Genomic DNA, 13,624 nt, shown 5'->3' on the forward strand with positions numbered 1-13,624 from the left:
GCGAGCCGAGTCCGTCCGAGCGAGCGAGCGAGCTGGTGTCTGGCCGAAGTGCACGCGTCGAGCCCTCGGTGGGAGCTTAGCTGTCAGTCTCCGGCTAAATATCGACGATGGCCGTCGTGTTTTCCTTCGCTCTTCTGCTTCTGAGCCTCCGCAGCTCCGCCGGTGAGTTCCCCCCCCGCTGCTCCGTTTGTTCCACCGGAGCCACCGACTGTTAAATACTAGCACGGAGGCCTGATATTAGCTGTTAGCTTCTCCGCATATTTAGGGGAGGTCTTCACCCAAGCAGGGTTGAATTTATCGATATACATATATGTGTTTTTGTTTTTGTTTTTTTAAAGAGCCTCCTGTGTCGTAGTCAAGCAGCTATCAGTCTGTTGTCGTCGCGTTTCCAAGTCATTTACATCTGCTGGCGGCTTACAACGCGTAGTTACGACACTTTATTGTCTTTGTAGACGTGCAAAACGTGAAGTTTGGTGGGTTGTCAGCAGCAAGCGATGGATAAAATTGAATCAAAAACTTGATTAAGAAAACAAGGCGTAAGAAGGAAAACCACATGAGCTGCATTGTAATAAATAGACAAACTAAAACTGGCTCATGGAAATGAACATTATCGTCCATATACATGTTTTTGTAATTCTACGTACGTGCAGGTTGTGCAGTTAAAAAGGTGACATCTGGTTTTAAAGGTGCTCAATAACCCACAAATAGGTTTTCCTAATAACAGCTTTATTAGTGTAATGCAGTTACTCTAATGCAATGGACTAAATGCACCACTGGGATTTATTTTTATTTTTTATTCTTTATACCAGGATAAGGTTTGGGAGTAGACCCTATGATGCCAAATTAAATAAAAATCACCAAAAGGTTTTGTCATTAAGCTCTTTGGATGTTGTTTATTTCTTACTTTCTCCAGCTTTTTTTTTTTTTTTCAATTCTTTTGGAATATCGTACACAGATATGGTGACCGACGAAGGTGAAACGTAATGTGAAATTGCATAATTTTTAAGCACATTTTGGGGAAAACGCTGGGTATTTTTCTGATTGTTTGTTTTGGCGGTTTGCTGATTGCAGATATCTCATTTTTATCTTCTTCTGCAAACCAAAAATACAGCATTTATGCTTTTTAAAATCAAATTGGCCACATTAAAAACATAAAAGTCGTCAACATTAAGAGCCCGTTCCACCCCTTTACTATCTATTGAAGCAATCTCCAGTCGGCCAGTGTTTATTCGTTCTAAAACCAGCTGTGACCCATATCGTCTTGCAAAGGTGATTTAAATGTTGGTTTGCATGCTGAATTGTTTTCCTTACCTTTTATAACACTTAAGCGCAGCACCAACGTGTTTATTCTCTGCACCTAAACCCACAATATCTTCACTGCAAGCTTAATTATTTCTGTGCTTGGTGATTATGCAGCACAGACAGTACATTTTTAAACAGTCATTGTCATGATAATAGTCCAAAATTATGTAGAAATGCAGAGTTTATAGTTCCAGTAAAACCTGACTTCTCTTCATGAGAAAAATGTGGCTTGAAAAGTCCAAATTAAACCGTGTGTTTTTGGGAGATGTTTCCAGTTCCTCTATCGAGCGCCTGTGAACACTGCGCTGACTAGAACTTTTCTCTTGTTTGAAAAAAAAAATGGGGAGTTTCAGTCCCGGTTGGTCTCTTCCTGTTCATGGGATATAAATAAAACAACAGCGTGTGTGTTTGAAGAGCAGGGAGGAGCTGGCTAAAGTTGATCTTACTTTTTAAAAGACAAAAAAAAAAGAAACAATTTTAATCGTTATATAGACAGAAAAAACATACTAGGTCTTATTTTATGTTGGATTTTAAACTGAAGAGTTTGCTTCCATCATGTAGCGTGTGGTCTCTGTCTTCTAGAGGGATCGTTGCACCCACAGACTGGATATAAAAGTGTTCGTAGCTTCCGGGTCTGAAAAATGAGGACGATGCGGAAGTGTCTTAAGCTGCAATACCACCGAGTGCCACTAGAGGTCGGCTCCAAAAAAAGCCTCCGGCTCCGTAGACTCCCATTCAACTTCTCATTAAATTTGAAGTCAATACATTTCAGTTTAACTAAAGTCTCTCCTTCTTATTATTTTCTGGCGGTCTGTCACTGAAGGCTTTATTTGCATGTTTTAGTTTTTTACAGAAGCGTCTAATCTCACACGTTTTTACCAGTTCTTCGTTTTAATGCCGTCTTCTTCTGCGTAGTTTTTGGTACATTGCCGCCACCTTCTGGTGACAGTACCGCGCCACTACCACCAGGCGGTAGTAAAAATCAGGGAAAAAGACGGGACGATAGTCGCATTAACTAGTCACTTATTTGTAATTTCATAACTATTCAAGCGTTCGAACATCACGATCTTCCTCTTTTAGTCCGTTTATAGTGAGACATTTAGACTCGATTTGGATAATATAATTATTTGGTCGTAATCATTAAAGTTGACAGCGATTAGTTTCCATAATTGTCATCTGAATAAAAATAGAAAAGTCACATTTCCATCAATAATTCGACATCGTTTTAAGGTTTGACTCTTTTGATGACAACATCTTTTTACTTCTTCTGTGGTTTAATGGCACACGAGTGGTGAATTGGCTTCCCACAGCTGTTTATCTCAAATCTTTTAACTTGTAATATTTTACATTTCAATGAGATTCTTCTGACATTCACTTCCTGCTGTTTCAAAAACGATAAAGGAGCCCGAAGACTTGAACGAATGTTTTCCAACATTCAGAGCCAATAAATGACTCACTCTCCTTTACGATATGTTGACAATACAAACATTAACGGTTGTAGAAAATCATGCAGACCTTCCTGCAGCAGCTTGACAGACTCTGGTCTGGTATTTTTTTTCTTAATGTTTTGCTCTGCTGTAAAACTTGAGATGAAACGATAAATCAAAATTCATAAATCAACTTTTCTCTCATGCCGAGTCTTCGTTTGGTTTCAGTTTGACGGTTTCTGTGTGTGACTCAGAGGCTTTTTCTATTGAAGGTTGTAAAGGTGCCCCACCTTTATAACCTTTATATCCTCAGTGCTATGAAAGCTACGTGTTTATGGAAAAAGGAAGCTCTTTATCTGCCCTGACTTAAAAAAAAAAAAAAAAAAAAAGATGCCATGACTGCGGCGTTTTTTTTTTTTCTTCCTTCTTGCATTACACGTTAACAGGACTTTGGTTTTAGGTCAAAGTGGAGATTTAAAAGAAGCTATTAATAGTGTAAGATGGGTGTGTTGAAGGTGACACACCATTGGTGTATTTAGAGTTGTGAAACACCATCACAGTGGGAGGACAGTTTTCTGGACTCACCCCAGTAAAACTTTTATTAAACTTTTAACTTATCACAGCAGTAATCTTTGATTTGAGGGATTTTTAGAGTTGCGAAAAATCAGTTCTGTGTTGTTCAGAAAGTCGCAAACTTGCAGTTGCAACAATGAATAAAAAATGTAAGCAATCTGCGTGATAGTTATTGCAAAATGTCCTCTATTTTCTAGAGAATGTTGACAACAGAGGTGTTACAGCACAAATTAAGCCTTTCAAAATGAAACTTGTGACATCAACAAAAATAACTTCTCGTAAACTGCATCGATTTTATGAATTTTAATGGTTAATTTTTTTTTTTTTAATTCTCTTAGCTAATTTTGGCAATTTTATCGCAAAAATAAAATCCCGTAATACTGCAAATTACATCACTATTAAAAAAAAAAAAAGAAGCCTTTTTGTAACTCTTATTTGTGTTGATTTTGATGAATTAATCAAACTTGAGAGGACTTCCTCACGAAGGTTGCGACTTCTCGGCACCCCGCGCTCGTTGCGATGCAGCTCACTGTTCACGCGCAACAGGAACCGACTCGAGACTTTCTGATCTACCGTCCATAAAAAAAAATTTTTTGTTGTTTTTTTTTTAAATAAAATACGTACAAATGGTCCTGTTCTAAAACCCTTTGGAGACTTTAGGTATCATACTCGGAGGATTTAAAGTGGTTGGTCTCATGTTTTTCGGAGGTACGTTGTTCACAACAAACTTCATTCGTAACGCAGAATACTGCTTTGTTTCAGTAGTTGATTGTAGGAGATGATTGTGATTTTTCTTTTTGGGTATTTGTGCGGCGGCGGCTGGGAAACCGTCATGAGACGGACAGACGATAAAAGATTGAGAAGAACTGAGTCGGTGAGGAAAAATAGCTTTCAACCATTTCGTCCAAAAACGATTCCACAGAGACCGAGACTCTGCATAATATCGCGGTCCACCGCTCAGACATTTCCTGCTTTTGTCATGTGAGTCATGACGGGGATCGAAACTTCTTTCATGCACTTTTTTTTTTGTAACACTCTTTCCCCTTCTTTTTTTGGAAGCAGCAGGTGGTGGTGTATTGTTAGAGTTCACCATGTTCCTTCGTGTCTCATCTAAACACAGGTGTTGGAAACAGACAGAATTATCCGGTGATTACTTCCTCTTTTTGCAGGTCTCGGTCTCAAGTTTAGATTTTTCTTCTTCACATAATTAATATTTATGTTCTTATTTCTTTTCTTTTTCATAATGAGTTTTCTAAATGCAACTTCCTCTGGTTTACCGAGAGGCAGTTCAAAACTACACGAAATGTCTTCAGTACTCTATAAAAACGTCATATTTTGATACACATTTTTGGAAACCTTTCTGCTTCTCGGGCGGCAGGGGACATTTCTGCATTCTCACTTCCAGTGCTGTCGCAGTAGTTTCTGTTCCACACCAATGCTGCACTCACGGCATTTGTTGTGAAACCTTTTCTAAATGCTTCTGCTTGATGTTCTGCATTCGTCTCGGTGTCGGCCGGGTTCACGTGCAGAGCCGAAGCAACGCTGAATGAGTCCCACCAACAAGTCCTGTGTGGAGGCTGCTGTTGTGTGGTAGAGGGAGGAGAAACTGGAGCAGAGGAACATCAGATTTTAGGGAACAATAATCTTCAACATCAAGAGCAAAGTGTTCCTGAGCCCATGCGGTGATTTCCACCACAGAGTCATGGCTGTTTTAAAGCAGCGCCATATGGTCCCTTGCGTCAGATTTTCGGTCCATTCTCTTGCCTCTTCGCAGGCAGAGAACCCTGGAGAACCCTGTTGCCGTGGCGCCACAGCTCAGGTAGTTTCCAGGTGAATGTTTTCTCCCTCAGGGTCCTGAGGGCAGAGACTGAGATACTGACTCGCACACGATGTTCGGATTTGTTCAGCCAGAGAAACACTGCAGCTTCCTCCAGACCTCATGTCCTCATGTAAGTCTCTCTCTCTCTCTCTCTCTCTCTCTCTTTCTCGCCCCCACCCCCCTTCGTCTTTTTTCCTTTTTCAGCTGGAACGGAGCTGCCTCCGCCGCGGGACGTCACTATGGTTACCCTGAACACAAATTACACCGTGACCTGGGACTGGGACGACGAGGGCGCCCCGGAGCCCGAGGCCGTCACCTTCACCACGCAGTTCGTCGGGTAGGCGACACGCTGCTATGTTCGGCCGAATCTGTGGTTTCCCCGTCGACGTTAATCTCTCCACTTTGCGATCGGATCGACCGTTACGTCGAGCGGCCAACATCCTCTCAGACACGTTTGTTCGCTCCGTTCCGGCGAGGAGACACAAAAACATCTGTCCGAGGTCCGCTGCCGTGGGCTGAGGCGGCGAGAGCGCCCCCGCCGGACCTCCAGAGTGTGTAACCCAACACAATGAGAGGAAACGGCGTCGGGAACTCAAAAGCCAGGAAGTTTGTCACACTTGAAGGAGCTGAGGAGTAATTCGAGATTATACATCGCACAGTGAAAACTAGCGCCGATATGAGAGCCAAGATAACAAAGAAGAAAATATGATTCAATTTCTTCACGCGGACTTGAGTCCCGGTGCTTCTCACCGTCGGGAAGGTTCCTCGGTGATTCTCGGTTCCACCGAATCCGTCGCTCCAGGGTCTTTGTGTGCGTGTGTGTGTGTGTGTGTGCGTGCGTGCGTGTGTGTTTGTTGCGATTTAAAATAAACCCCAAAAATACTTGTTTTTTCAGCCGCTTTCCTTTATAATTTATAATGTGATCGTTGCAGGGAGGAAACGTATGAAGTAACGAATGCCTCTCGTGCTCTCCGGTCTCCTTCAGGAAGTACCAGCTGAAGCGGGAGACTGCGAAGTGGAAGCCGAAGCCTCCGAAGTGGATCACGCCGTGCGACGGGGCCGCGGGCCGCTCGTGTGACCTCACGCCATCGAACCTGCACTACCTGAGCATCTACGCGATCCGAGTGCGAGCCAGCGCCAACGGGCGTCACTCGACGTGGGTGATGAAGTTGTTCTGTCCCGACAAAGACGGTGAGACATAAACCTGTTGTTTTTTTTTATTATTATTTAAACCAGGCGTTCACGTTGACGACTGCACCTGCCTCCGCGCAGGAGGGGATCTTGGTAGAAGAAGAACATCTGGATTTTCCCGATGTAAACGATTAGCAGGGCGGGGGGGGGGGGGACGACAAAACAACACAACAAACGCTCAACAAACCAAAGACTTTTGAGGCGGCCGTCAAACGTGTAGTTTACAGCGGAGTTTTTAATCTCGCCTTAAATGTTCAGGCGGGCGGATACTTAGAGAGTCTACAGGTGTTCACACCAGCCTGCTGCAGCACGCGATCTCAGGGTGGTTCACCACAAACCATCAAAACAGGGACAGTCTGCTCTTAACGTGCAAGAGGCGCAAACAGAAGAGCGAAACCAGTCTCGCGGGGTAAGAGCAAACACCATCAGGAAGTGGAAACACGAGTTTCACAAACGGAGAAAAAAAAAAAAAAAAGGAATCTCACAGCTCACAATTGTTTAACCGTTTTGATTCCTTGGTTTAAACTTCAGTATTTATTTATTGTTTTGGGACGACATTGCGGACAGAACAGGAACCTCGCGCGGTCGCCGACCTGACCTCTGACCTCTCACTAACGCTCCGCCCCCTCCTCTCTCTCCTCCAGCTGCGGTGGGCCCGCCGTCCCGAGTGGTCCTCACTCCGGCCGGAAGCGACCTGGACGTCGTCATCTCGGACCCTCTGAGCAGCGCCAACACCTCCATGAAGGAGCACATCCCCGAACTGAACTACCTCATCATGTACTGGGAACGCTCGGCGCAGGTAAGAGGGGAACGCCTCCTCTACGAAACACCAACCGCCCCGTTGTGTCACGCTTCACCGATTCCTTTTCCCCTCTCCCGGAATGCACCTGCCGAACCCTCTGAAGCCGCGCTGTCAAACCCAGCGGCGTCCGTACGAGCGACATACCGGCGGGCCAGTTATGAAAGACGCACGATATTTGTTCACGGGGCGGATGTCGTCGCCACTCTTTACACGCCCGCTCTGAAGGCTGCAGCAGTCGCACGGCGAAGAGCACCTGCTCTGTTGTCGCACGTCTGCAGCAGGGTGGAGTGTGTGTGTGTGTGTGTGTGTGTGTGTGTGTGTGTTTTTTTCTTTTGTGGTTTGTTTTGTTTGCATTCGCACTCGTTTCCTTTCTCCGTTGCATGGCAGGTTTTAATGACACGGGTCGCCATGAGAAAACCGGTTTTGACGAGAGTGAATGCGGCTCATTGCAGCACGTCCTAAAATAAGGAGCGAGGCGGGAGACTGAGACGAACTCGCGTCCCTCCTCCTCCCTCGCGAAAGCACAAGGAAAACAAAATGAGGCTGCAGGGAGATCGATCCGCCCGACTCTCTGAGTGTTGCAGCTGTCGCGCAGATAAGAAGCCGACAATAAGACATCCGAAGTGTAAACGGTGAACGCACGCGATTAAAAAAAAAAAACAACACAAAAACTTTATAAAAGAAGGCGTCAATGAGACGGAAAAGAAGGTTTAAAATGTGAACGCAGTATGCAAATCGAGAGTCGGGCTGCAGAGGCGGGTTTTAAAAGGTGTGACGCAGCATTAAAAAAAAAACAAAAAAAACTACAAATATTCACGACAGCGTGTCAGAATTGGACCGTTGCATTAAAAGTACTTTAGAAATGAATGCATTTTTTATATTAAATATCGATCATAATGTTCCTTTTTTAAACTTAGAATTTTCCCTGTTTAAAAAAAAAAAAAAAAAAAAAATCTGGATACTTTGTTATTTCATTTAATTCAACAAATATACAACTTATTTTTTTCAATAATGCCTATTTCCTCAGATAGAAAGCTGTGATGTCCTGCAGGCAGTCTTCATCTGAAACGCCTCTATTTGCCCGTCTGCTTTGCTTTTAAATTCTTCACTTGTTTCGTACACTGCAGCTCTGAAAACACTGTCTCGCTGGTCGTCACACTAATGCACCGAGGTCACAGAGGACTGTCTGGACCCTTTTTAAGTAGATTCTTTATGGGAGGCAAATAAATGATGTAATGGTTGAATGCGCAGCAATATGCTGATCAACATTCATGAATCCTGATCAACAGTTAACTTTGTGGTAGAACTACATCCTTCCTTATTTACTTACATACTTACTTAATTGCCCTCCCCCCCCCCCTCCCACCCCACCCTCTTGCCTTCCCCTCAACGTGCTCACAGATCCAGACTCTGACTGTAACTGTACCGTGAAGTTTAAACCGTCTCTGTCCCATGATCCTTCAGGGCCCGACGACCCAGACTCTGATCAGCAAAGTCAACATGGTGACTCTGCCCAGCCTGAAGTCCTGGACCTGGTACTGTGTGAGCGTTCAGACCCACTGCGACTACTACAACAGGACCAGCGGCTTCACGGTGCCGCACTGCATGCAGACGGAAGGTAACGCCACAACAACACGTTTACATCCGACTGGAAAGAGTGGACAGACCAGCATTCACTGTGAAGACTGAACGCAGCCGTGGCAGACTGATGATCTGCTCGCTCCACCTGCACCTCATCTTCTTTTATTTTGAAGGAGTTCCACTCAGAGCTTCCTGTTGACGTCTTTGCATGTTCAGTAAATAAACATCTGGTCTTCAACTGTCGACTGCACATATATAACTGTGTGTATGTGTTTCCTCACAGGTGCGATCCCCTGGTGGCAGATCTTCCGCTACTTCCTGGCATCTCTGGTGGTCTGCTTCCTGATCATGCTGATCTCGCTCTCCGGCTCCTTTTGGTGCTGCAAGACCCTGAAGGCGACGTTTTATCCGACCAACCAGCTGCCCCACCACTTCAAGGAGGTACAGCACAGTGTCACCACGTGTCACTACGTGCATGCAGCCAGTAAAAACGAGGTGATTAAAATAAAAGACGTCTCCTCTCTCTCTCTCGTGTCCGTCCCACCTGCAGTACCTCTACGGCCCCCCGGGCTCCGAAGCTCCTCGCCTCCTCAGCCCTCAGCCCTCGGAGTCCGAGCTGGTGTATGATCACGTGATCGTCTGCACTGAGCCGGCCGTCCTGGAAATCCACAACCTTCCTCCGGAGACCCTGCCGGCGCCCCCCTCAGGCCTGGAGCTCGACAGCAGGTCACTTTTAAATCTCTGCCGTCTGCTGCTTCACGTGTTCACGAAGAACCACGTCCTGGTATCGAAACGTTCATCGTCCTTCTTTTTTTTTTGCTCTCCAGTGGCCGACACAGCCGTCAGAACAGCAGCAGCAGCGGAGACTCGGGGGTTTACTCCGCGGGGGGGAGCTCCAACTCGCGGCAGCCCGACAGCAGGCAGAGCCTGGCCGACGGCCCGAAGGGCCCGTCGGACCCGGAGCAAGTGAAGCTGCGGGAGATGGACCCGCGGCCGAAGACTCGTCCCCCGATCGTGGACGAGGGCGTCGTCGTCGACGTGTGCGTCTGAGGCGGGAAAAGGAAAAAAGACGTTTGGTAAGAAGGAAAAAAAACACGAAAGACGGTCTGTGCAGCGGTGCCTTTATTTCCAGCCGTCACTGTGAAATCAGGAGAGGAGAAGCTGCCTGGCATTAAAAAAAAATATATATATATATGTATATATATTACGAAGCTGATGAGAAACAGAACTAAACCACCTCAGTGCTGACTCGGCTCTCTTCACACACATGTTTGAAGATCCTTGTTTGGACCCTACAGGAAGTCCTGCTGGTGCTGATTTGAAATGTTTTCGTTCCCCACCCCTCGTCTCCTGCAGCCGCCGTCTTCACGCTGACGGAGGAATAAATCACTGTCTCGTTGCTCTAATCAGTGGACGTAATCAATCAACATTAACGGAGATGAAGTTACAGCGAGGGGGAGGAGCCTCCTGCGGGTGTTTCCATCTGCTCCTTCGTGAAGGTTTTAATGTTTCAGTTCATGTAGAAACATGTCTACTTCAGGTCTGGTTGTAGGCCCCTCCCCCTCTGAGGCCAAAAAAGGTTTGGACGCAATCAGAAAACAAAGACAAAAACAGCGTCTCTAACGAGAGAAACGTAATCTGAAGAGTCTCATTCACATTTCATTCGAGTATTTCTCCGACCTCGCCCTACGAAATTCTTAAACTTAGAAAACGTCACCGTTTTTCGTAGGATTTTCGTCACCGGGAGGAACTTTTTTGTCGGAGGAATCTTTTGCCTCAAGAGTTTCACCAAAAGAAAAGAATGTGAGGACGAGAAGAGCAGAAACAAAACGACCACTTTCTCCCGCATGTCGTTTCAACTCATTATTTGATGTCGATAAACAGTGAAAAGATTTCTGTTGACTTCCATCTAAAAATCAGCCGAAACCATTTCCGCCTGCTGAAATACTTTGTGAGGTGTTTGTGTCTGAAAGCGAGGAAAGGAAAGGGTTAAAAAAAAAAAAAAAAAAAAAAAAAGAAATCTTTGTAGAAATATAAAAACGTGGCTGTTCACCTTTATCAATGTAAAAGTCTTCTTTCTTTCTTTTTTTTTTTTTTTCCCCGCATTTTCATTCTTCCATTTATGATTCTTATAGAATCTCGGTGCTGTGTTTGTTGTCGTGTTTTTTTTTTTTTTTTTCCCCCCACACTTATCCTCGACATTTTGAGGCGGCGGGTCAGACTGATCCGAAAACTGTCGGCAAAACAAACCAGATGTTAGAGAAAATGGAAATGTGTTTCAAAAGAGGCTGAAAACATTCATTGTGCTGCGTCGCCTCAACGTGTCGTCCGCCGCTGCTGTTCAAACTGTAAATAAGCGTATTGTGTAACAGGTGAAATGAGCGTCGCTCGAAGGCGTGCTGACGTCCATGAACACGTTCATGGACCGATCAGAATAATAAAAATAAAAAAAATCAATAAATGTCCTGTGATAAGAAACCATTTGTGGATTTTCATATCGTCATTGATGAACCTTTTCAGTATTTCCTTGATTAATCAATAAATCTTTTCTCTCAGAAAATGTTCAAGAATTAAAAAAAAAACAACAATAAACATCACAGCAGTGTTCTGATAAACAAGTTTATTTATAGGTCAGTTTTTTACAGTTTCAGGAAAATGACAAGAAAATGTTCAAATGCTGAATTAATTACGACTTCATTGGTTAATTTCTACCTGATTCTTCTTCAATGTAAACAAAACAGAATCATGTTTGATGGCTTAAATGGAAGAAAATTCTTGTACCATTAAATGTCTAAACACATAAACGAGTGAATTTATTTATCTCCGTTGAAATATAGGATGGTACGTTATAAAGTGGGGTTTATAAAACTCTTTACATTTGACATATTCTGCCTCCTGTAGCTCTTTATAATCGTTCCAAATTTCAGACTGATCTGTTGAAGTCATCTTTTTTCTTTAAAGTTGAAATCGTTGTCCCCCTAATCAAACTGAAATCTCTAAAACAGCAACTAGGACCAAAAAAAAAAAAAGAAGAAGTGTGAATCGTTCTTTTTAAAGTCTGGAAGAAACCCTTCAAGAAAAGATCGCTCTTTTCATATTAAAAAAAAAAAAAAAAAAATCACACGTTTTTTACAGAAGGATTCCTTCCACTGAGAGGTTTCCAGATGTCTGACTGCACCTGAACACAACAGCTTCCTGTTTCTTCCAGAATATGTGTCGCAGACATGGCTTTGTGCGCTGCTCTATTCAAAACTCCCTTTCCTGTCACGCCTTTGTTTTTGCAGCATGTGACATGAGATCTACGGAAAAGACCTGCTGGGTTGGTTGCAATCGAGGCAGAAACTGGGACGAGTAAAACCAGAACTACTGACTAAAACAGGAAAGTTATCGGGGGAAATGTGACTTACTGATTATGTTTTTGTGTTGTTTTGATGTGTTCTCAGGCCTCAAGACTGTTATTTTGTATGAAGTGAGCAGCGGGTCCACACAAACACAAACACACACACACAAACACAAACACAAACACACACACACAAGCACACCCACAGAGAGAGAGAGAGAGAAGGACAGACAAGAGTCCTGGAGTTGTTTCACAGGTTCAGGTTCCTGGTTTTTCCCGTCTGCTGCCGGCTCGTCTCTCGTCAGAAGGAAAGTGAAAGGAATCATTACCGAGGATGATGACGGGAAAGTTAAATGAGGCAGAGCAGGTTGAAACCTGTCCCCCTTTCATGGAACAAACGGACGCCTCGAAATGTGACACCACTGAGGGCTCCGATAGACTCCCATTCAAAAAGCATCAACTTCTCTCCTGAAGTCAGTAAATGTTTTTTCCGTGAGTCATTATTGTGTCTTAACAGGAGAGAGAGCGTCAACACGACGGAATCCTTCTGATAAATGTCGCCCTCTGCTGGAGTGAATTACATGCTTGGTTTTATTTTAATTCACTGAAGCTCTATCCGGGAGTTAAAATGTTGGATAAAACACTTATCCAAGTGTTTTGTTTTTTTTGTTATGTTTTTTTTAGCCCCATTCGGTCAAACTTTTACAAAAATTATCAGGAGTATTAATCTGATCAGACACAGATAATTATAATTTTCACCATAATGAAAGCGTGTTCCCTTCTGATGAATCAAAAGTGAGAAAAAATATAACCGCGAGCAGCAATGATAGGGGTTCAAGTATCAAGGTGTTTCTGTCTTTATTATGCAAGCAAAAAAAAATATGAAACGAGAATAAAATAACTTGCGTTAAACAAATTTGCTCTTACAGTTTTGGTCACAGAATTAAGAATTTTGCTTATGAAACTAGACTTTTTGGCTGCAAATTGAAACTCTATTGTACTTTATGGAAATGAATTTGCAATGCAATAATTCTATTCTCAGTTTATATGTTTTTGCTGACAAACTTGATTTTTGATTGCAGTGCAAGAAATTTGCTTTTGAAACAGTTTTTTTTTGTTTTTTTTTTGCTTGCATAATAAAGACAGAAATACCTTCATACCAAGCAAATTGCAAGCAGTAGAAGAGAAGTAGCAAACCACTTTCACATAATGCAGAATTATTGGTGAGGTGTACTCGTCCAGAGGCGGATCCGAACCAGCAACCTTTCGGATCCGAACCAGCATCCTTTCGGATCCGAACCAGTAAAGGTGACCTACAGATTGTAACACCAGATAAACCTGCATTTGAATAATGAGCATACAAAGGTATTATTTTTTTTTTTTTAAAAAAACGTTTTACAAATAGTTATAGTGTTTGTATGTATTTTGACTTTTAACATAAAGTGCGCCGACTTTTTTTTTAAGAAAAAAAAGGGCTCTGTTTAAAAAGAAAAAAGATTAACATTATTCCGCTAACAAACTTTAAAAAAAAAAGAAAATGCTTTATTGTTATTATTATTATTATTATTATTATTATTATTATTATTATT

At 43.2% G+C, this 13,624-nt stretch overlaps 1 protein-coding gene across 2 annotated transcripts; it reads left to right on the forward strand.

Annotated features, from left to right (window-relative positions):
* il10rb (interleukin 10 receptor, beta) lies at positions 1-10,879 on the forward strand. Of its 2 annotated transcripts, XM_069154412.1 has the most exons (9): positions 1-162; positions 5,326-5,458; positions 6,107-6,312; positions 6,957-7,111; positions 8,579-8,732; positions 8,979-9,136; positions 9,246-9,421; positions 9,523-9,771; positions 10,052-10,879. In XM_069154412.1, the coding sequence occupies exons 1-8, from the start codon at positions 108-110 to the stop codon at positions 9,743-9,745; spliced, it is 1,260 nt and encodes a 419-aa protein (XP_069010513.1). In that variant the 5' UTR covers positions 1-107; the 3' UTR covers positions 9,746-9,771; positions 10,052-10,879. The 2 variants fall into 2 exon arrangements, with proteins under 2 accessions (XP_069010513.1, XP_069010512.1); XM_069154411.1 differs by having other exon boundaries at positions 9,523-10,879.
* The last annotated feature ends 2,745 nt before the right edge of the window (positions 10,880-13,624 follow it).

Source organism: Embiotoca jacksoni, unplaced genomic scaffold (assembly GCF_022577435.1).
Source record: "Embiotoca jacksoni isolate LCO1_2020_lvr unplaced genomic scaffold, fEmbJac1.0.p SCAF_2, whole genome shotgun sequence".
NCBI lineage: Eukaryota > Metazoa > Chordata > Actinopteri > Embiotocidae > Embiotoca > Embiotoca jacksoni.

Bases quoted from the DNA above. Each gene is read 5' to 3' on its own strand.
- il10rb (XM_069154411.1), top strand. From the start codon at position 108: ATGGCCGTCGTGTTTTCCTTCGCTCTTCTGCTTCTGAGCCTCCGCAGC. The intron at 6,313-6,956 runs GTGAGACATAAA...TCTCTCCTCCAG, and splicing joins GTTCTGTCCCGACAAAGACG to CTGCGGTGGGCCCGCCGTCC. The intron at 7,112-8,578 runs GTAAGAGGGGAA...ATGATCCTTCAG, and splicing joins ACTGGGAACGCTCGGCGCAG to GGCCCGACGACCCAGACTCT.